Below are 24,956 nucleotides of genomic sequence, written 5' to 3'. Positions count from 1 at the left end.
CTGTTTCCACGCTGTATCTTTAAACTAAACTAAATATTCTCAAATTCCCTCTGGTTTCCAGCTCCAGTGCTCCAGATTAATCCCAGGAGAGATTACTTTGGGAATACAATTGTTTTTAAACTTTTTGCCCACACCCCTCTTTTCTTTCTTTGCGCTGATTTAGTGCAGTAGGTGTACATCATTCACTGGGTCACCATCCGACAGGTCAGGCTGCTGAACCAAAACATCCCAGTGAAGAAACAATGTCACATGTCTCTGTGCCCCAAAATAAGACTAGAATGGCCGACACCAGGGTGAATTTCCAGACATGTAAGGATCTTAGACACAAAATGCTGGAGTAACTCAGGGGTTCAGGCAGCATCTCTGGAGAACATGGGGAGGTGATAGTTCAGGTCGGGACACTTCTTCAGTCGTCTGAAGAAGGGGCTCAAACTGAAACGTCACCTATTGCTTCTTTCCAGAGTTGCTGCCTGACCCGCTGAGTTACTCCAGCATTCTGTGTCTATCTTTGGTGTTCCTTCTTACAGATGTGAGGACTTTAATTAGGTTCTACTACAACACCAATCTATGTACATTTTATGAGCCTGGGAAGATCACCCATTCTTCTTTTTCACTTCTTTCTTTGCAGATATCTTTGCTCCAAATGTTGTTGAAACTGATCAAAGTGTGCAGGGCATGGATTGCCTCAGATCTGGGGTGTTGCTAGCGATGCAGTGGCAGCTCTATAGGACTTTGGTGGACCGCGTTTGGAGTGTTCTGTGCAGTTCTGGTCACCCCATTACAGGAAAAATATGTTTAGATTAGAGGCTTTCAGCTACAGGGAGAGGTTGGTTAGACTTGGATTGTTTTCTCTGGTACGCCAAAGGTTCAGGGGGATGATAGAAGTATAGAAAATTATGAGAGGCACTGATAGAGTAGACAGTCAGAACCTTTTCCCCCAGAGTCGAAATGTTCAACCCAAGAGGGCTTAGCTATAAAGTGAGTGGGGGAACGTTCAATGGAAACATGCGTGGCAAATTTTTTACAAGTGAGTAGCAGGGGCCTGGAATACACTGTCAGGGATGGTGGTGGAGGCAGATTCAACAGTGGTGGTCCAGAGGCTTTTAGGTAGGCATGTGGATGTGCAGTGAATAGAGAACATGAATCATGTACAGGCAGATGAGATCATTTTAACTTGGCATCATGTTTGGCACAAATATTGATGAAGGGCCCGTTCCTGTGCTGCCCTGTTCTATGTTCTGAACGGAAATGGGGATTGGATCTAACATACAAGCAAGAAAGGATACAAAGTACTGGAGTAACTCAGCAGGTTGGGCAGCATTCCTGGAGAGTATGGATAGGTGTAGAAACCCAATGGTCTCAATCCGAAGCATTACCTACCCATGTTCTCCAGAGATGCTGACTGACCTGCTGAGTTACTCCAGCACTTTGTACCTTTTTGTGTATTAACCAGAATCTGCATTTCTTTGTTCCCATGTTTGTACATCCCATGGTTTCTAAATTAAAATGGTCAGTTGGCAAAGTTTAGTTTAGTTTATTGTCACGTGTACCGTGGGACAGTGACAATAAATGTTTTTGTTGTGTGCTATCCAGTCAGCGGAAAGAAGGTACATGATTACAATCAAGCCATCCACAATTTACAGATACATGATAAAATGAGTAACGTTTCGTGAGGGAACAGTTTAATTAACATTGAAGACTGTTGGAATAAATGATGGTCATGAGCAGGCAAAGGCTTAAACTAAGAATGTTGGGATCTCTTTGTTTCAGTTGCTCCCATCAGCATCTGTGTGCAATACTGCCCATTTGCAATGTCTTCTGCCTACAGTGCAAATTTGCATTGAAATCAGGGCAGGGTCTGGTACAGTGATATCGCAGCACGGCATCCTGATGTCTGATATTGCTTCCAACTCAGGATGAGTAAGTATCCAGTGTTAGCCCCTTGCTTCTGAATCTAATATCCTTAACAATTGTTGAAACTTATGGACTCAAGAGCTGGGTGGATCAGTGGCCTCCAGCATTGTGAATGTACTTACATTTGTGAATGGTTCAATGGTTTATCCCCTACACTGGCACTATCGCACACACTAGGGGCAATTTGCAATTTTACCAAACCCAATTCACCTACAACCCTGCACGTCTTTGGAGTGTGGGAGGAAACCGGAGAATCCGGAGGAACCCACGCCGTCACAGGGAGAGAATGAACAAACTCCATACAGACAGCACCTGTAGTCAGGATGGAAGCCGGGTGTCTGGCGCGGTGAGGCAACAACTCTACCGCTGCGTCACCGTGCCACCCCTTTGGCACAGTGTCTTCTTTTGGTTTGTTCAGCGTTGTTTGTCATGCTTTTGTTGATTAATGAAGCTAATCCTTTGCCACAATAGAGCATCTGGAAATAACAGTTTGCTTTAGTTTAGAGATACAGTGTGGAAACAGTGCGCACTGAGTTCGCACAGACCAACAATTCTCCCACATGAATGGGATACTGAGTTGGATGATCAGCCATGATCATGTTGAATGGCGGTGCAGGCTCGAAGGGCCGAATGGCCTACTCCTGTACCTAATTTCTATGTTTCTATGTTTCTATGAACACTGTCCTACACACACTAGGGACAATTTACACTTATACCAGCCAATGAACCTACAAAACTGTACATCTTTGGAGTTTGGGATGAAACCGAAGATCTTGGACAAAACCCAAGCTGTCACGGGGAGAAACGTACAAGCTCCGTACAGACAGCACCCATAGTCGGGATCGAACCCAGGTCTCTGGCGGTGCTGCTCAACTCTACTCTACTGCTTAACTCTACTACTGCGCCACCGTGCCTTCCCTTGTGGCACTGTGTCTTTCTTTTGGGTTTGTCCAGTTTTGCTTGTCATGTTGATTAATGAAATTGCTTGAAATAATTGATCCATTGACTGACCGGTGACACTGCATCCCTTTACACTGAGCTTTCTATTTTTATCTTTTGCAGCACCATGCGGAGGCCATTTGACATCACCCAGTGGTATCATACTCTCTCCAGGATGGCCCAGTTTTTACAAGGACTCACTGAACTGTGAATGGGTGATCGAAGCAGAAGAAAGGCACTCCATCAAGATAACATTTGACAGGTTAATTTCTTGCACATTATAATATGATAACTATTAACATTTTTATTATTAGTCTTTAGTTTTTATTAACAGTCTTTTATTATTAGTCATTTAGTTTTTATTATTAATCTTTAGTTTATTTAGTTTTGACATACATTGCGGAAACAGGCCCTGTTTCCTGAATCCACTGAGTCCTGCCATCACACTGGGACTGTCTTACACACAAGGGACAATTTACAATTTTTATCGAAGTCAATTAATCTACAAACCTGCACATCTTTGGAGCGTGGGAGGAAACTGGAACACCCGGAGAGATCCCACATGGTCACAGGGAGAATGTACAAACTCCATAAAGACAACACCCGTAGTCAGGATCGAACTTGGGTCTCTTGTGCTGTAAGGCAGCGGCTCTCCCAAAATGCCGCCCATGTTTATAGCGGAGGCAGATACGATAGTGCAGTTGAGTTTAGTTTATTGTCATGTATATCGAGGTACAGTGAAACCTATTTTGTTTCGTGCTATCTAGTTAGTGGAGAGACTATACATGATTACAATCAAACTGACAACAGTGTACAGAACATAGACAGAAAAAGCTGGAGTAACTCAGCAGGACAGGCAGCATCTCTTGAAAGAAGGGATGGGTGAAGCACCTGTCCCACTCGGGCGATGTTTTCGGCGACTACACTGTTGCCACATGGTCGCGGGGTGATGCTTGTATGGTTATGAGCATACGGACAGCACCCGTAGTCAGGATCAGACCCAGGCCTCTGGTGCGGTGAGGCAGCAACTCTACTGCTGTGTCACCATGCTGCATGTTGTTCCAGGATGATAAGATGTGGGAGCAAAATTAAGCCATTTGACCCATCAAATCTGATCTGCCATTCGATCATGGCTGATCTATTTTTCATTCAACCCCCATTCTCCTGCCGCCTCCCCATAACTTTTGATGCCAGTACTAATCAGAAAGGATTACATCTATATCGTCTGCTATAATATAGGTTTAAACCGTAGATAGACTAAAAAAGCTGGCGTAACTCAGCGGGTCAGGCAGCATCTCTGGAGAGAAAGAGGAAACAGGCCATTGTGAGCTGTTCAATTACAGTATTGTATTCAAAAATTTAAGAAGTATTTGATATAAGATCTTTAGAAGCATTAGCATTGCTGATGATTGCTCACTGCTTAACATTGGTTCTGGCATGTAATGAGGTCAAGAAATCTATCTAAGGTTGAGCAGGCTGGGACTATTCCTTGGAGTGGAGGAGAATGAGGGGTGATCTTATATAGATGTATAAAATAGATCAGGTCAACGCACAGAGTCACTTGCCCAGAGTAAGGGAATCAAGAACCAGAGGACATAGGTTTAATCGGAAGGGGGAAAGATTTAATAAGAACCTGAGTGTTAACTTTTTCACACTAAAGGGATGGGTGAATGGAATGAGCTGCCGGAGGAGGTAGTTGAGGCAGGAACTATCGCAACGTTTAAGAAACAAATTGACAGGTACGTGGATGGGACAGGTATGGAGGGATATGGGCCAAATGCAGGCAGGTGGGACTAGTGTCGATGGGACATGTTGGTCGGTGTGGGATATTTGGATTGAAGGATGTGTTCCACACTGTATCACTCTATAATAATCAAAGTTTGATCACCAGAGGTGATAGTCTGGGAGATAATGGCCTGGTGTTCATCTGTGGGGTCATGGCCAAGAGATAGGATGAGGAGGTGTCCAAGAGCTGGTGCCTGGCCTCACCATGGTAGAAGCCAGGCCGCTAGGGTACAATGGCACCTCCCTTGTCGGCGGGTTTGATGATTGTAGGTGGGAGTTTTATGTTACACCTGTACTCCTGTATCTGGCTTTATTTTGGGGCCCAACTCGGATAGGAACAGACAAAAAAATAAAACATCTTGTAGATCAGTGTTGAGTTTCTCGAACAAGTGGTTTATTGAAGACCTTAACAGTATGCACTCTGAGTGAACCCTAATGGGCCTGTCCCACTTAGGTGATTTTTCAGACGACTGCATTAGCAGACTGTCAAGTCATAGCAGGTCGCTGAAAACCAGCGACAGGAACGGCGACTGTCAGAGTGAAACACCTACACACATCACTTCCTTCACCAGCCCGTTATGCAGGCGGGGGACAGGGCAAGCGGGGGGGAGCACTGTCTGAGTGAAATTCACACGGTGCAAAGCCAATGTGATACATACACACACCACAATGAACAGAAAGGTTGGCGCTGTAATTGAGACGTTGAAAGCATGGGGTACGGGAAGGGTCACTTAAGTCCTTTTAAAGAGGAGGGGAGAAGGGGGAGATGGGGTGGGGAGAAGGAGTGGAGACAGCTTTTAAGAAGCCAGAGATACACGGCTGTGAAGCTCAACAGGCATTAACATTACCAGTCGGTTATCCTTGGTTCTGAAAACTACTGTGTACATTTTTTTTCCCCAATGAGCCAATGAAATTCACCGTTCAGCACTGGCGACAACATACGACCTCCTGGCGACCCACTACCACTGCACCTACAGCACGAGAATTCTCGCTACTCTCCGTGGCGGCTTCATTCTGGTCGAAGCTAATTTTTCAACGTTGAAAAATTAGCGACGACAGAATGAAGCCACGACCAGAATGCGGGAACTACTCACGACCATGAAGGCGACTTCCCGGCAACCACCTGCGAACATGTGGCGACTGCATAGTCTCCTGTAGTCACCTAAAAAGTCGCCTAAGTGCGAAAGATTCACGACACCTCCAACATTTTTAAATTCTCACCACACAATGGTTTCTTGTGGATTTTACATTTTTTAATAAGTCATCATTAATCAATGTCTACGTAACCTTTCATCTTTGTCTTTCCAAGAGTTATTTTTACCCTTATGCTCCCTGTTACTTATAAAACCACTCTTCCCATTTGTATAACAAATGGGCATAATAAAAGTCACTGCTCCCTGATCAGTTTTATTACCCTCAGCTTAGTTTACAACCCCCAATGTTTATTTTCACTGACTGAGCTGTGCTGTGGAACCCATACACCATGATAATTGTATTTATTACCTCACTAACATCCTTAGGTTCCCAATGTCGGCCATTTTTCCCGTCGTGCTTCCCGAGCATGTTAGTTCTTGGGCTAAACAGGCTACAAACTTACCTTGTGTAGGTAGGAACTGCAGATGCTGGTTCAAACTGAAGATAGGCACAAAAAGCTGGAGTAAAGCTGGCAGCATCGCTGGATAGAAGGAATGGGTGATGTTTTGGGTTGAGACCCTTCATCTCATCTCGCTTATTATTTTCAAAATTTCCGTCAATGATAATGTTGGGATTGATGCAAAGTGGGCGAGGACTTGGAATTCAGAAGCTGGAAATTAGTATCAGTAAAGGGAGCAGAAAAGTCAAGACTGTTAATGTTTTGCCTGCTGTTAGAGATAAACCAGCACCTGCAGTTCTTTGTTTCTGCAATAGATCCGTCTGTTTGGCCACTGATCCGCACCGTTTTACCACAAACCTTGGCATTATCAGGGCCTGTGGGGTGAGGGTGTTGTGCGATACTACGCTGAGGAGATAATGGCGAGTTGCTTTTTTGCATGTGGATCCGTGCGCTTTCATGAGTCACTGCTTTTGTGCTTTTGGGAAAGTAGAAAAAAAATCAATGAAGAACAAAGGAATTCATGACTTGGCTGGAGACCATGTCTTGAAAAAAGCCATTTGCCCTCAAGTTATGTTTTTTTAATTTTGCTTGGGAAAGCAGGAACAGAGCTTATGTAAGTTCATAAGTCACAGGAGCAGAACTAAGCTGTTCGGCCCATCGAGTCATAGTGATCGACACAAAATGCTGGAGTAACTCACTGGGTCATGCAGCATCTCTGGAGAAAAGCAACAGGTGAAGTATTGGGTTGAGACCCTTCGTGGTTGATAGGTTGACATATTCTTGATTAGTAAGGTGTCTGGGGTTATGGCGAGAAGGCAGGAGAATGGGACTGAGAAGGAAAGATAGATCAGCCAAGATTGGATGGCAGAGCAGACTCGATGGGCTGAATGGCCTAATTCTGCTCCGATAACTTATGAACATGAGTCTACTTTGCGATTCAACTATGGCTGTTCTTTCAACCCCATTCTCCTGCCTTCTCCCGGTAACCGTTGACACCGTTACTAATCAAGCACCGATTGCTACACTTTAAAAACATCGTATGCCTCCACAACCATCTTCAACATGAATTCCACACCCTCATTAAAAAATGAAGAAAGCCTGCTCAAAATGTAGGTGTCCCAAACAAAAGTACTCGTTACATTGCATCAGCAGGTGGATGGCAGAAGGCAAGGAGTGGAAATAAAAGGGGCTTTTTTTTGGTCGGCTGCCAGTTCCACAGGGGTTGGTGCTGTGGCCGCTATTCTTCACATTGTATATTAATGATTTGGAAGATGGAATTGAAGGCTTTGTGGCCATGTTTGCAGATGAGATAATAGGAGGAGAGGCGGGTAATGTAGCGAAAGCAGGGACTCTGCAGAAGGACTGAGACAGGTTGGGCTGAGAAGTTGCAGATGCAATACAGCATAACAAAGTGTGGAGTCGTGTATTTTAGTAGTAGAAATAAAGGCATAGACTATTTTCTAAATGGGGAGAAATTCAGAAATCGGAGGTCTAAGGGACTTGCGACTGCTGGTATAGGATTCCCAAAAAGGTAATTTGAAAGTCAAATCAGTAGTAAGGAAGGCAAACTAAATGCTAGCATTTATTTCAAGAGGAATAGCATACAAAAACAGGGATGTAATATTGAGGCTCTATAAGGTGCTGGTCAGACCGCATTTGGAATGTTGTGAGCAATTGTGGGTCCCGTATCTGAGGAAGGATGTGCTGGCTCTGGAGAGGGTCCAGAGTGGGTTTATGAGAATGATCCCAGGGATGACTGGGTTAACGTATGATGAGAGTTTGATGGCACTGGGCCTGTACTCGCTGGAGTTTAGAAGGATGAGAGGATACTGCATTGAAACTTACTGAATAGTGAAAGGCCTGGAAAGAGTGGATGTGGAGAGGATGTTTCCACGAATGGGAGAGTCTTGGACAAGAGGTCATAGCCTCAGTATTAAAGGAAGAGGAGGACATTATTTAGTCAGAGGATGGTGAACCTGTGGAATTCATTGCCACAGAAGGCTGCGGATGTTGTCAGTGGGTATATTTAAGACAGATAGATAGATTCTGGACTCGTATGGGCATCAGGGATTATGGGGAGAAGGCAGGAGAATGGAGTTGAGAGGGAAAGATAGAGCTGCCATGATTGAATGGCAAAGTAGACTTGATGGATCAAATAGTCTAATTCTGCCCCTATCACTTACGAGCGCTTGAACAGGGAGACAAGTTGATGGTAATGACTCAGAGTCTTTACTGCGTATTGGCATTTCTATCCTGGGGAAAAAAATGGCGATGTGAAATTTTTCTGTGAAAGATATTAATTTACTTGCGATATTCAATGCAAGTTCACAGAGAAATTATCTTGTTCCATCTCTTTCCTTTGAGCTCAAAAATATCTCTTGAAGCAAACAAAACTCATCTGTGTTGTACTGACCTGGTTCATTGAGTCTGCTTAAACATGATCACCCAGGCATGTCTGTCAATTTATTTCCCATTGCAGTTGTTTGGGAGGATGTATTTAAGCAAAATTATCATGCAAAAGAAAGATTAATGCAGCGACTCCTCAAATCTTCAGATCTGAATTTGAGCGCTGAGATAATAATGTTTAATAAAGTAAATTCATCTTTGCTACTTTGCTCCCTTATCTGAGACTCAAATCAGATATTCAAACCTAGTTTGTCTAGTTGGAACCACAGTTTTAGAAGAGAGAGAACAAAATTGGATGTGGAAGATTGAGGTTTGTACCAGAATGCTTGAAGGCAGAAGAATTAGTTTGGAAGGCAGAGGAAGCAAAACAAACTGGGAAAAGAAAACAGATCTTTTGCAATATTTAATTTAATTCGTATTTTTTATTTATTCTTTTTCTATAAGTTGTGGGGCACAGTGGTGCAGTGATAGAGTTGCTGCCCTGCAGTGCCAGAGACCTTGTAGTCAATCCTGACCATGGGTGCTGCGTGTACGGAGTTTGCACGTTCTCCCCGTAACCGCATGGATTTTCTCTGAGGTTTCGGTTTCCTCCCACATTCCAAATGCGTGCAAGTTTGTAGGTTAATTGTCTTCTGTAAATTGTCGCTAGTGTGTAGTGCAGAACGTATAGTCAGTGCAGACACACTGGGCCAAAGGACCCGTTTCCTCACTCTATCTCTTAAAGTATAGTTTGAAGTGCTCTGAAGCCATCTTAGTGCAAGGGAGTGTAGACTCATGGCAATCATTTATTGATTGGGACCACAATTTCTTGATGGAGCAACCATTAATTGATGGAACCAATATTTGTGGATGGAGCCACTATTTGTTGATGGGACCACTATTTGTTAATGGAGACAATATTTGCAGATTGAGCCACCATTTGTTGATGGGACTACTATTTGTTGATGGAATTACTATTTATGGATGTAGTCACTATTTGTTGATGGGTGTCACTATTTAAGAATGCTCTCTATTTGTTGAAGGAGTCACTGTTTATGGATGTAGTCACTGTTTATGGATGTAGTCACTATTTGTGGATGGAGTCACTGTTTAAGGATGTAGTCACTATTTGTGGATGGAGTCACTGTTTAAGGATATAGTCACTATTTGTTGATGGAGCCAATATTTGTGGATGGAGTCATTATTTATGGATGGAGTCACTATTTGTGGATGGAGTTACTGTTTAAGGATATAGTCACTATTTGTTGATGGAGTTACTGTTTATAGATGGAGTCACGATTTGTTGATGGGTCACGATTTGTTGATGGGTCACTATTTGTTGATGGTGTCATTATTTGTTGAAGGAGGAAGGAATTAATGTTTAGAACGGTAGATGGGGCCGGGAATCAAGTGGGCCTGTGCTCCCTCAATCTATGCACTTTGTTTTTGCACTACATGGCTAGTTGACTTAAAATAAGTAACAATTAATAGTAAGATTAAACGAGTACTTACCAGTACGAAGTTTGATCAGTATTTTATGAGGAGTTACGGTGAGGGATTAAGTGAAGACCCCAGCTCCAGTGCGCATGCGGCATACTTCGAAGCAGCGGTGTGAAATCACAGAATAGACACAATATTTGAAGTAAGATAGTAAAGATCACGAGACATCAGTTTACTAGTTTGATCTGTATAATGAGGGTGGGAGCGGCGGGCACTTAATCCCTCACCGTAACTCCTCATAAAATACTGATCAAACTTCGTACTGGTAAGTACTCGTTTAATCTTACTATTTTACTTCGGAGTCACGTGAGTGATTCCATGAAGACTTCAAAGGTCTGTGATTTCAAACCGTGTAACAGTTTTTATTTCACTCACTGCCGAAGTTTATGAGGGAGGAAGTGTTATCGTAATCACCAGTTGATCTGCTTTCAAAAGAAACAGAAAGGTATTTGTTAACAATAACAACATAAAAGAGCTCCTCTGAGCTTAAATTAATATTGCAGTTTGTAATATTCTCCTGCAATTAAATCAGGTTTATCAACGGTTTATAATAAAAAATGTTCTGAACGCCGTTTCCTTGACCATTCTGTTGTATTGAAAATGTGGTCAACTGGAACGTCCATTCGTTCAGCCGCTGATACCAATGCTGCCCTAGTGGAATGGGATTAAATGTATTATTATCTATTCCGGCAACTTTCAGTACCTGTTTGAGCCACCTGGAGTGGTTTGGCTCGTACCCCGTCTTGGGTTACTGTGGTTGACCCATAGGCTTTCATCTCCCTCTAAGATTGTGGGTTGTGTCTATATATAGTAGTAGATGGGTCACCACACTCAACCTGGACTCTGGGTAGGCCCGGAATCCCACCAGTGAATAGGGCGTTCCTGGTCCATATAGCCATATAACGACTACAGCACGGGAAACACAGGCGATCTCGACCCTACTAGTTAGTGCCGAACTCATAATCTCGCGTAGTCCCATATACCTGCGAGTTAGATTTTACCAGACCTAAATATGAACGTGATGCGTCTGGGGTAATCACCATGTTATCCAGTCTAGTTTATGGAGTGACCGGAATCTAGAGCGTGTACGAGAGCCATAAGCATGAGCGTTTTTTAAAACATAGATTAAGCAAGCTGAGGGATCTGGCTGGTGCCATTCTCTGAGATATGTCAATATCACACCAATATCCCATACATGGGTATATACCTGGGTGTTTGGGGCTTATATCATAGTTGCCCTTCATAAGTTTACCTTCAGTGGATGGGATCCCATGCTCTGTTGACATGCTGTTTTAGATAAGCAGATAAGGCGCTCCATGCTGTATTTACGGCACTGTAACTTACTTTTTAGTCATGGTGTAGATGTTCCAGGAACTCCAATACGTCAGTGGTTGAATAGTTCGGGATGTTGTCCCTGCGTCGTGGCAGTATTTTACCCATGTTAACTTTTAGTGACTGTTCGCAGGGATGCCGACATGGTGGTAATGGTTCCTTTGGATAATCCCAGTCCCTGGTAAGGTCTATTCAAAACCTGCACCCAGGAGTTTGATGTTACCCTGGCATGGGTGGCTTGTGCCTGATACTGGGTTGAGTCAGCAACCATGGTCCACTAGGGAAATCCATAGGTGACTCGCCCACCGTGTCGTAATGAACTGGGAACCATGGCTGTGTAGGCCGGTCGGGCACGATCAATATCTCGGAGACAGATCCCATCTGTATTGTAAAGTGCCCGTCTGATGAGGCAGAAGGGAGGAAGGCAAAGCAAAATTCCCCCTTCCAGCGTGTAGGCATCTATCGCTGCTGCCTCTAACCTGGTTCCTCAGTCACATACATAGGTTACTGGTGATTCCGTCTTGTGCAACCAATTGATATCTGGCTTTCAAACTGCTTAATAACTTTAGCAGATATTTTGGGTTTGACATCTATTCAATGTAATCATAAATTTTACCCCGTGACATGGTGTCTCCCACTGTGTTCTAGCTTCCTAGGACATAGGCAGCTGATAGTTAAAATGTCTTTTGACACACCATTGCCAGATTTGTTTGACCAATTTGTTGCACAATAATGATTATTATGCTCCCCATATGGTTGATATAAGTCACCACCATAGTATTATCAATCCGTAACCACATATGTACGTGCTGCATTTGAAATGGATATGCTTTTTAGCCCAATAGGCGATCACCAATCCCAAGAAGTTGATGCCCGGTATGTGTAGTAACGATGTTTGTGACTTGGTCCATCTGTTACCTGTGCTGGATATGGAGTTTAGTTGCTCCCCAGCCTAAAGTACTGGCATTGGTTTTTAAAATAACCAAGTTGGGATTGGTGATGATAATAGGGCTGAAAACTATGCCAAATATATGTCTGCCCACCACCTTAATTGTGATATAGCTTCAGTGGGTACATTCATGATTTGATTATAGTGACCCAAGTATCTTGGCAAAGTAACAGTCATATGGACGGAATTATTATTGAAGCCCAGATAATCCTTGGTAGTAACGCTTCAATTCTGGTTTATCTGGGCGTGGGATGAACCTCAGCTTTAGGGAGCTGTTTCGTAGCTAGAACTGCTCCACAGCTAATTCCTTTGTTTCCCCTAATATGAGGATATCATCCAATATGTGCCATGATTATGCTTGTTTTCTTAATATTTTCATGGCCATATATAATAGTTTAGGGCTGAGGTTTAGACCATATGAAATGCTATATGCTCCCATGGTTGCCCTAACCGGGATATCCATGATCCAGGTAAATATTTTTAGGTATCTATAATGATCCTAGTGTATGGGTATAAGATAGTTAGCATCTTCCATATCAATGCTCCCCATAGGTATCCTTGGGAGATCAGATGTCTGGCAGTGACAAAACCCCGCCTCCATCTTAAAGTGGATATACTCAACAGATTTATTTAGTGATATTAGATCAATGATGATGCTACATTCACCATCTTTTATAGTTTTGGTGAATATATTCGATACAAATTCCAATGGTTCATTTTTACTCCCATGATCCGTTTAGTAATGAGCCTTTTTAGTTCAGCTTGCCTTCTCACTTCTCTTTTCTTAGAGGGAGAAAATGCCCTTTTGGGCGCATTGCTGAACTGGCGGTAATATGCCCAATTTGAATTCGTTTTTATCCTCTAATACTGTTGAGTATATTTTAGTTATTTGTGACAGCATCCCATGCTTTATCCACAAGTGTAAATGCCCCCCCCCCCCCATGCAGTTAGTAGAACACCCTTGTTTTAGTGTAAACTGGGAGGAACCAGACTACCTACCTCCATGCTTGTTGTTTTTCATGAAGGCGTAGTTTGCTGGTATCCTGGTGCTGTCGGTGGGGCGGCGCATCTTCCCACGGCTCCGCTCTGGGCCCCGTCTAAAAAGAACTATGGGGGATGTGAAGCGGTCACCAGGCTTTCACCAGTCCTTGTTTGATATCGCTGGTGGATGCCGAGGGGTACTGCCAGCTGGGTGTTGGATGCGATGTCCTGCTCGTCCCATAGCCTGCCTTCATGAGGCGCACAGGTTTAGCTGCCTCTCTCCCCGCAGCAGCGGTTTGCATAGCCCCATATATTCGGGGTTGCGGGCAGGTCTATATGCACCATTGTTCAGTCGAGTATCCCAAATATGGGAACATCTTAGGCGTCAGCACCCTGGTAGTGCAAAGGGATAGTCCTTATCCTGGGAGAATATAATCCGTGGAAAAGGCGAGCAAAGGTGGTAACATCTTGACCTTCTGTAGAATTCGCTGCTTGTCTGCGAGTACTAGACCCAGCTGCCTGCGGATTTGCCTCTGGAAAGGCCTGCTCCTGCAGGGCTTTTGTTGGGAAGATGGTCGCGTGGAGGAGCCATGTAGTGGCCCACGACACCCAGTAGCTCTTCCTGATCCTGCTCCCCTGGCATACTGCTGTTCTCGTCCGCCTGCCCAGCGCTTAAGCCAGCCCAGCCCTGGCCTCCTTAGCTAGCCTCTAAAAAGGGAGCAAAAGGGTGCGCTAAATTGGAGGAGGCATAGCTCAAACTCCGCTGTTGCATCAATCCCTCGACAAGGGAGATGGCTAGTGCAATAGCACTGGGGTAGGAGTCAGCTCCCTTGGCATTCAGCCAGTGCCCCTTTTCTCCTGGAGGTAAATTCCATGACCTCCTCTGGCTTGGGGAGACAGATACTCTTATTCTTGCTGTCTCCAACCTGTGCCAGTTTTGGAGGAAGTTGGCTCCTGTAGAACCTGTAAATTGGTAAGATTTTCCCCTTACCTGCATGTAGAGGCTGCCTGCCGTTTTCCAGGCGGCATTGTGGCGGTTCCCGGGCGGCGATTCTCCTAGTCAGGAGTCTGCAGGGCTGCCGGTCGGGTTTTTAAACTTCCCGCCGGTCCGCTGCTGTTACCAAACAGCTGTTCAGCGGACCAGCATAGAGCAGCTCCCTGCAGCGGTCCGCAGCGTTTGCGGTCCGGGTAGCGCCTTTTCCCCGTCCACTGTCGGCTCCACGCTGGAGTCGAAACGGGGGCCGCTCACCATGCCTCACTCGCGTTCTGCACGCTGTGCGATTAAGCCGCATGCGCACTGGAGCTGGGGTCTTCACGGAATCACTCACGTGACTCCGAAGTAAAATTGCATATTTATTTTGCTGTTATATGGCTATATATCTGTTCCTGATCCCGGTGGTGTGGGACCTCAGCCTTCTGTATCTCCTGCTCGATGGCAACAGCAGGAAGAGGTCATGATACAGATGGTGGAGATGCTGGATTAACGATGCTGCCGCCTTGAAGCAGTGCTTTATGGAAAGATTATTTCAATCGAGGTCTGACTGTGATAGATGGACTGAGTACATCACTCGCTGCAGCCACTTGCGTTCTTGTGCATTGTACTTGCGTTTCAGACTATGATGCCAACCAGTCAGGATTCTTTCCACAGCGCATCTAGAGAAGCTTGTTAGTGTGTTTCAAGACATGCCCAATCTATTTATAAACTTCCAAGAAAGTAGAGGCCCTGGTGCACCTTCTTCATGAGTATATCTAAGAAATTTAATTTAGAGATACAGTGTGGAAACAGGCTCTTTGGTCCACTGAGTCCATGCTGACCAGCAATCACCCGTACTCTAGTTCCATCCTACACACTAGGGATAATTTGCCAATTAACCTACAAATCTGCACTTCTTTCACTTGTGGAAGGAAACCGGAGCACCGGAGAAAAGCCCCGCGGTCACAGGGAGCATGTACAAACTCTGTGTAGGCAGCACCTGTAGTCAGGATCGAACCTGGGTCTCTAGCAACTACTCTACTGCTGCGCCACTCTGCCGCCCAAATCTTCAAACCCCAAAAAATGCATGATCAGCGGCTAATGTTTCCTAGTTACAGTTGTGAGGAGAGGTGATGCAGGTTAAAGATCAACATGTGTTGATGGTGTGCATGTAGGACAAATGCCCGAAGAATTAGAGGAAAGTTGGAGGACAAAAACAAAGGCTAACCTCTGAGAGTTGCATAAATTGTAAAGTATTGATTGGGAATTTTAATTATCCTAATAGTAATTGGGACTCTACCGGGTCAAGAAACAGCAAACAGTTTGACATGCATTCAGGAGAGTTTTTCATTATTCATACATTGCAAGCCCAACAAGAGTGTACGGCATGAAAATTACATCAAAGGAATGAAACCAGGCAATTGGAAATCATTTTGAAAGGCAATGAGCGTAATCTTGTTGGATTTTGCATTGCAATGAAAAAGTAAGAGGAGTAACAAAAACTAATTGTTTTTAATTGGGATGAGACTAAAGGGCCTGTCCCACTTGGGCGTCATTTACACGACATTATTTACGCGTCACGATGCACGACTTTTTAGTTTAGTTTAGAAGTACAGCGCTCGCGAACAGACCCTTTGGCCCACAGGCTTCGGACCGACCAGCGATCCCCGTACATTCACACTACCCTAAACACATTCGGGACAATTTTACATTTTATACCAAGCCAATTAATCTACAAACCTTTACATCTTTGGGATGTGGGAGGAAACCAAAGATCTCGGGGAAAACCCATGCAGGTCATGAGGAGAACATATAAACTCCGTAAAGACAACACCAGTAGTCAGGATCGAACCAGGATCTCTGGCACTGTACCTATAGTGTCTGACTCTATGACTCTATGATTGGAACAAGTATATACCTATTGAAAAATAAAGGGGAGATAGAAAATGCTGGAGTAACGTAGCAGGTCAGGCTGCATCTTTGGAGAAAATGAGGAGGTGACGTTTCGGGTTGAGGCCCTTTCTCAGAAAAATAGTATCTTCTTGTTCTAGACCCTCATGGAATCTGAGCAAAAACACGGCAGATTAAAGTTGTGAATTAAAAGTTTGCATCTGTCTTCATACAAAAGAGGAATGTTTTCGACATTGACAGTGCCGTTGGGATAGAGTTGCTGCCTTACAGCACCAGAGGCCCAGATTCAATCCTGACTACGGGTGCTGTCTGTCCAGAGTTTGTACGTTCTCCCTGTGACCTGCATGGGTTTTGCCCGGTATCTTTGGTTTCCTCCCACACTCCAAAAACATACAAGATTTTAGGTTAATTGGTTTGGTATATATGTAAATTTTCCCTAATGTATGCAGGATAGTGTTAATGTGTGGGGATTGCTGGTCGGTGTAGACTTGGTGGGACGAAGGACCTGTTTCCACGCTGTGTCTCTAATCTAAACTAAACTAAATTGAGGACAAATATGAAATATTATAAATGACAAAGTTGATGTAAGGGGCATATTAAGATGCCGGTCATCTTTAAAAGTAGATTCATTGCCAGACCTGAATAAAATGTATCCCGTCCTCCTAGAACAACAAAGAGAGAAAATTCAACCACATGCTCTGACTGGGCGGCACAGTGACGCATCGGTAGAGTTGCTGCATCATAGCGCCAGAGACCCAGGGTCGATCCTAACTATGGGTGCCGCCTGTACGAAGTCTGCGCATTCTCCCTGTGACCACATGAGTTTTTTTCCGGGTACTCCGGTTTCCTCGCACACTCTAAAGATGTACAGGTTTATGGGTTAATTGGCTTTGGTAAATTGTATATTGTCCCCAGTGTGTAGGATGTGCAAGTGTACGGGGTGACTGCTGGTTGGCATGGACTCGGTGGGCCAAAAGGCATGTTTCCACCCTGTATCTCTAAAGTCTAAAGTCTATCATGTTCCAACATTTGGAAAGATTTCTGTGGAAAGCTACATCGTGAGGTCAGAACATGACCTGTTATGGTCCTACATCCTGAAATCAGAACTACAAAGATGTGCAACAAATGACGAGTTAATTTTGTGTTGCCCGCTTGTCTTCAAATAAAGTAGCATCATGCTTAGAATTAGCATCCCCTTGGGTTTGAAGGGATATGGGCCAAATGCAGGCAGGTAGGACCAGTGTATATGGGACATATTGGTCAGTGTGGGCAAGTTGGGCTGAAGAGCCTGTTTCCTCGCTGTATGATTCTATGCAATGGGAAGACTAATGCTTGTTATTAGTGCTAATTAATTTTAAAGTTTTGTCATTAAGAACTTTCCTGAAACAGCATCATAGAATGATACAACTTGGAAACAGTCCCTTAGGTCCAACTTGCACACACTGGCCAATATGTCCCTGCTACACTCGTTCCACCTGCCTACGTTTGGTCTATATCCCTCCAAACCAGTCCTATCCACTTACCCTTCTAACTGTTTCTTAAATGTTGGGATAGTCCCTGCCTCAACTACCTCCTCTGGCAGCTTGTCCCATACACCCACCACCCTATGTGTGAAAAAGTTACCCCTCAGATTCTTATTTAAACCTTTCACCTTAAACCTATGTCCTCTCGATTCATCTACTTTGGTCAAGAGACTCTGCATCTACCCGATCTATTTCTGTCATGATTTTTTCACTTCAATAAGATCACCCCTCATCCTCCTGCGCTCCAAGGAATAGAATCCCGGCCTACTTATCCTCTGCCCTCTAGTCCTGACAACATCCTCGCAAATCTTCTCTACACCCTTTCCAGCTTGACAACATCTTTCCTATAACATGGTGCCCAGAACTGAACACAATACTCTAAATGCGGCCCCACCAACGTCTTATACAACTGCAACATGACCTCCCCGTGTTTGGGAGATATATATTTTTTCCTTCAGAATCTTGCAAGTGTTGTTGTGCCAAGTTAACTCACCCACCCAAACCAACCCCTCCCCAAGGGCCTTCCCCTGCAACCACAGGAAATGCAACACCAGTCCCCATACCTCCTCCCTCGACTCTGTCCAAGGACCCCAACAGTCTTTTCAGGTAAGGCAGAGGTTACTTGCACCTCCTCCAATCTCATCCACTGTATCTGCTGTATCCGACGTATCGTTAAGACCAAGCGCAGGCTCGGCGATCGTTTCGCTGAACACCTCCGCTCAGACCGCCTGAACCGTCCTGATCTCCTGGTTGCTAAACACTTTAACTCTCCCTCCCATTCCCACACTGAACTTACTGCCCTGTGCCCCCTCCATTGTCAGAGTGAGACCGTGCACAAATTGGAGGGACAGCACCTCATATTTCGCTTGGGTAGCTTACACCCCAGCGGTATGAACATTGACTTATCTAACTTCAAGTAACCCTTGCTGTCACTCTCTCTCCATCCCCTCCCCCTTCCCAGTTCTCCCACCAGTCCGACTGTCCCAGACTATATTTAATCTCTGTTTGCTAGCTAATAATGATGTATTCTACATTTTCCTTGATCTCCACCCCCTTCGATCTCCCTTTCTCAAACCTTACTCTTCTTTATCTTGGTATCTCGCTCTCCCCTGACTCTCAGTCTGAAGAAGAGTATCGACCAGAAACGTCACCCACTCCTTCTCTCCAGAGACGCGGCCTGTCCCACTGAGTTACTCCAGCGTGTTGTGTCTATCTTCGGTTTAAGCCAGCACCTGCAGTTCCTTCCCACACATTAAATCAGACAGTATTTGATGTGCATTTGTAAATGAGTGTGTTGACTCCACTGTGTTTGTGATTCACAGGTTCCAAACTGAAGTTAATTACGACACTTTGGAGATCCGAGATGGGCCTGCCTATTCATCAACCTTAATTGGGGAGTATCACGGCACACAAGCCCCCCAGTTTCTCATCAGCACTAGCAACTTCATGTACCTTCTGCTAACCACCGACAACAGCCGCTCAAGTGTGGGTTTCCAGATTCGCTATGAGAGTAAGTTTCTTTCAACAACTACAAACAAAGCTGTTTGTGCAAGAATGTCACGTGTCTATATTCAGAACCTCAGTCTGCAGAATGGAACTGCTGTTGCTGGTTGTGCCTAATTTGAGGAAGGACATTCTTGCTATTGAGGGAGTGCAGCGTAGGTTTACAAGGTTAATTCCCGGGATGGCGGGACTGTCATATGCTGAGAGAATGGAGCAGCTGGGCTTGTACCCTCTGGAGTTTAGAAGGATGAGAGGATCTCATTGAAACATATAAGACTGTTAAAGGCTTGGACATGTTAGAGGCAGGAAACATGTTCCCGATGTTGGGGGAGTCCAGAACCAGGGGCCACAGTTTAGGAATAAAGAGTAAGCCATTTAGAACGGAGACGAGGAAACACTTTTTCTCACAGAGAGTCGCGAGTCTGTGGAATTCTCTGCCACAGAGGGCGGTGGAGGCCGATTCTCTGGATGCTTTCAAGAGAGAGCTAGATAGGGCTCTTAAAAATAGTGGTCAGGGGATATGGGGAGAGGGCAGGAACGGGGTACTGATTGGGGATGATCAGCCATGATCACATTGAATGGCGGTGCTGGCTTGAACGGCCAAATGGGCTATTCCTGCACCTATTGTCTATTGTCTGTGCCGAAGATAGACACAAAGTGCTGGAGTAACTCAGTGGTTCAGGCAGCATCCCTGGTGAAAAAGAATGGGTGGACATTTCGAGTCGGGAACCTCTTCAGATTGAAGTTGAGGAATCAGAACCAGAGGATATGGGTTTAAAGTGATTTAATAGATACCCGAAGGGCACATTTTTCACTCAAAGGGCAGTAGGTTAACGGAACAAGCTGCCAGAGGAGGTAGTTGAGGCGGTTACTATCTCAAAGTTTAAGAAGCATTTAGACAGGTATATGGATAAGATTGATTTAGAGGGATATGGACCAAACGCGAGCAAGTGGGTCTAGAGTCGATGGGACATGTTGGTTAACATGGGCGTGGGGCCGAAGGGCCTGTTTCCCTGCTATGTGACTCAATGACTAAAGGCATATTGATATGCAGGGAATTGAGGTAAATGGATCCCATGCAAACACATGAGATTAATTTAACTTGGCATCATGTTCAACAAGTATATTGTGGGCTAACGGTACTGTTGCTGTGCTGTACTGTTCTACATGCTATTAAAAATAATCCTTGAAATCACAAGGGCAGCATGATGGTGCAGCAGTAGAGTTGCTGCCTTACAGCGCCAGAGACCCAGGTTCGATCCCGACTACGGGTGCTGTCTGTATGGAGTTTGTATGTTCTCCCCGTGACCGCGTGGGTTTTCTCTGAGATCTTCGGTTTCCTCCCACACTCCAAAGACGTACATGTTTGCAGGTTAATTGGCTTTTGTAAAAAAAAGTAAATTGTCCCTCGTGTATGTAGGATTGTGTCGGTTGTCGCTGGTCGGACTTAGTGGGCCGAAGAGCCTGTTTCCTCGCTGTATCTCTAAACTAAAAAGGAACCACAGAGGCTGGAATCTTGAGCTAAACACAAAGTGCTGGAGTAACACAGTGGGTCAGACAGCATCTCTGGAGGGAATGGAAAGGCTCTGGTTTGAGTCAGCACTCTTCTTCAGACTCGATATACTGTAAGAAATGGTGGCGCAGCAGTAGAGTTGCCTTACAGTGCCGGAGACACGGGTTCGATCCTGACGACATATACTGTCTGTACGGAGTTTGTACGTTCTCCCTGTGACCACATGGGTTTCTCTGGGTGCTTCTTTGTCTTCCCACATTCCAAAGACGTGCGGGATTGGAGGTTAATTAGCTTCTGTAAATTGTCCCGAGTGTGCAGCATAGAAGTGGTGTGTGGGGATCACTGGTCGGCGCAGACTCAGCGGGCCGAAGGGCCTTTTTCCGTGCTGCAACTCTAAACTAAACTAAACTGCAGATGCTGGAATATTGAGTACAACACACAGTGCTGGAGTGATGCTGCAGCTACAGATTCATCAGTAGTTGGTTTGGCAGGGGTTGCTTAAAATCAATGGAGCTGTATTTACGAGGTGGAGTAGTCGATGCAGCTGCTGTTAATTTGCACGTTCAGTGCAATTGGGCAAGGATGAAATTCCACATCTAATTAACTCCTCTTTTAGCAATTTGAATTATACAACTAATTATTTCCTTTTTTTAGTGATCCGAAGAGGCTCAACTCTGAAAACCATAGATTTTCCGCTTTTGAAGAGGTTCATATCTGAAAACCATCGACTTTCAATTACAAATAGCAAGCATTTCCCTTCAAAATTACATTGATTAACTTTTTAAGCAGGGTAATGTAAACAGCAGGCTCTATTGGTTTTGTTGTTTATAAGCATAGGTTGTGGACAGCATGCATTTTCAAGTGTTGCTTGGAATTGCTTTGAAAGGGTGGCACAGTGGTGCAGCGGTCAGGTGGCGCAGTTATGCAATGGTAGAGTTTCTGCCTGACAGCGCCAGAGACCCAGGTTCAATCCTGACTACAGGTGCTGTCTGTACAGAGTTTGTACGTTCTCCCAGTGACCTGCATAGGTTTTGTCTGGGTGCTCCGCTTTCCTCCCCCACTCCAAAGGACTTCAGGTTTGTAGGTTAAAATTGGCATCTGTCTCTGGCGCTGCAACTCCACCACTGCACCACTTTGGAACTCAAATGCTTTTATATTCAATGTTTAACTTCATCTGGAGAATTCGACTTTTTTTTAAAGGTAATTAAATATTTATAAAGTATGGTCAATGGTAAGAGACATGCTTGTTGATTGTATATCGCAAGATCAGACTTCAGTTTGATATGATCAGATAAGATGCTTTTGGAGCTTATTTGGAGGTTGTAGTGTTGAATAGCCTGATGATTGTAGGGAAGAAGCTGTTCCTGAACGTGGATGTTACAGTTTTCATGGCTTCTGAACATTCTTCCCGATGGCAGGAATGAGATGAGAGGGAGGCCGGGGTGGTATGGGTGTCTGTTGGATGAAAACTTCAAATTAGCATGACATTACCTCATGAAGGTAATTTTTTCTTCTATGTTTGAGGTCTGTAAAATACTTTCAACAGGTATAATAAGGACATGTAAGGGACAGATGAGTTGGACAGATTTAAACAGATATGGATCAAATACAGGCAAATGGGACTAGTGTAGATTTACATCTTGGTCGGCATAGACAAGTTGGAGCTAAGGACAGGTTTCCATGTTGTATGAACTTGAGGCAGAGTGATTCAATCCTTTCAGAGAGAAACATCTGTTATCTGGTTGATTACAGCATTGTAAGCCAGAGGATCTGGGTGCCAACCATTGCCTTCCACGCTTCCCACCCCAGTCAATCTGTGCTCCTGATCTAATTTCTACTTATTTCCTGGCAGTTACCAGTAGCCTTGGAGCTTCTGTGTCTATCAAATCTTCCATCTGCCACCTTAATTTGACACATCAAGCCCTTTTGATTTTTCACTGCCTCTGATATCCACCAGTTTTCTGAAACCAATTCAATACATTGTTGTCAGACATGTATTCATTTTTGATATTTAAAGCAATCTCTAATTGTGGAATGTTTGTAATCTGCACAACCTGCCTGATGAAGAGTGCGTTACAGTGGAGTGTCTCGTGTGTTTGACCCGACCCGATAAAATGAGATTGGCCCCAAAAGAGTCATCTAACGTCATGCCAGAAGTGAACATCTTTGGGAATAGTGATCTTTCTACCTGCTTCATGTCTTCTTCGTGAAATTGTCATTGGGAGACTTTTGTTAATCGGACTTTAGATTATATCTTGCACTTAGCATTGTCCCATGCCTGTACACTATAGACGTCTTGATTGTAATCATTTAAAGTCTTTCCACTCACTGGATAGCACGCAACATAAAAGCTTTGGAAGCTTTAAAAGAATCAAGGGTAGACCATTTTAGATTGAAAAGATGAAAAATGTTTTCACCCAGAGAGTTGTGAATCTGTGCAATTCACTGCCACAGAAGGCACTGGCGGCCAATTCACTGGATATTTTTAAGAGATTGTTAGATTTAGCTCTTAGGGCCAAAGGAATCAAGGGATATGAGGAAAAAGCAGGAACAGGATACTGATTTTGGATGATCAACCATGATCATATTGAATGGCGGTGCTGGCTCAAAGGGCCGGATGGCCTACTCCTGCACCTATTTTCTACTTTCTATGTTTCTATGGTTTAACTGTGCACGTGACACTAAACTAAACTAATGTTCGTTCTATTTTCGATTTGATTTTCTGGTCAATCTTTTACAATCATCATATTTAGCCTTTTGTTCTCTTAAGTTCATACTGATCCAATGTGCAAAGCATTTCTTCAGCATTACGTTGAAATGCAAAATTAAGACCAAAATAAATTGTAGAAAATTGTGGGTGCAGTCCAGACCATCATACAAACCAACCTCCCTTCCATTGACTCCATCTACGGCAAGGCCACCTGCATAATCAAGGATGAGTATCACCCGCATCATTCCCTCTTCTCCCCTCTCCCATCAGGCAGGATGGCACAAGTGTGAAAACGCACACAGGGACTATTTCTTGCCAGCTGTTATCAGGCAACAGAACCATCCTCTCACCAGCTGAGATACCATCTACCTCATTGCAGACCCTTGGACTATCTTTAATCAGACTTTATTGGCCGTTATTGGACTTTATCTTGCACTAAATGTTGTTCCCTTTTTCTTGTATCTGTAGACTGTGGGCAGCTTTATTGTAATCATATATAATCATTCCACTGACTGGATAGCACACAACAAAAAAGCTTTTCACTGCAACTCGGTAAACGTGAAAATAACCTATGCTCAACTAAACACTCTGATTGCTTTCATCTTATGTGTTAGGGCTATTTCCAGGAAGGTTAATATCAGTTTGGATTACATCTCTGGCACCACAGCAGAAAGACCATCTGTCGAGCGGACTGGACTAAAGTTCCATGACCTTGCCTCTGTCTGCCAATGTCTCTCTGACAGCATGTTCCAAGTACATCCCATCCACCAGTATATTAGACTTAATTTTAAAGATCTTGCAGCCTTTCAATATATCTCTTCTTCAGCCTCCATGCCGCGTGATGGACTGAACACTACAATGTGTTTTCATTAAGTTGAACTCAGAATATGCATGAGCGAAGGAGTCCAGCTAATAGTGAGGAGTAATTTTATTGTGAACAATGTCCTTCCTTGGTCAAACTATATTGAGGTAAAATTAACATAACAGCTGGCCTAACCTATGATGGCCACAAGCCACACTTGAATAAAAGTAACTAACAATAGTCCATTGTAGTTTTTAGCTTTCGCTAGTTTTACAGATACAGCGTCGAAACAGGCTCTTCGCCCCACCAGGAAACCAAAGATGAATAAAAGGATGAGGGTGGACTCATTGAACCTTAAGAAATAGTGAAAGGCCTGAATAGAGTGAATGTGGAGAGAATGTTTCCACTAGTGGAAGTGTCTTGGACCTCAGGTCACAGCCTAAGAATAAAAGGACGTACCTTTAGAAAGGAGATGAGGAGGAATGTCTTTAGTCAAAGGGTGATGGATTCATTGCCGAAAAAGGCGGTTGAGGCCAAGTCAATGGATATTTTTAAGACGGAGATTGACAGATTTTCGATTAGTACGGGTGTCAGGGGTTATGAGGAGAAGACAGGAGAATGAGGTTAAGAGGGAAAGATATA

The 24,956-nt window shown here is 44.2% G+C and overlaps 1 protein-coding gene across 1 annotated transcript in view; it reads left to right on the top strand.

Moving 5' to 3' along the window:
• LOC129697526 (CUB and sushi domain-containing protein 1-like) overlaps positions 1-24,956 on the top strand; it is a 512,171-nt gene that overhangs the window by 10,894 nt on the left and 476,321 nt on the right. The window contains exons 3-4 of the mRNA XM_055636177.1: positions 2,977-3,115; positions 19,109-19,296. Of these exons, the coding sequence (XP_055492152.1) occupies positions 2,977-3,115; positions 19,109-19,296 (327 nt within the window). The remainder of the gene's footprint in view (positions 1-2,976; positions 3,116-19,108; positions 19,297-24,956) is intronic.

The sequence above is a fragment of the Leucoraja erinacea genome, chromosome 5, assembly GCF_028641065.1.
Source record: "Leucoraja erinacea ecotype New England chromosome 5, Leri_hhj_1, whole genome shotgun sequence".
NCBI lineage: Eukaryota > Metazoa > Chordata > Chondrichthyes > Rajiformes > Rajidae > Leucoraja > Leucoraja erinaceus.
This window is presented reverse-complemented; position numbering and strand designations above follow the sequence as displayed.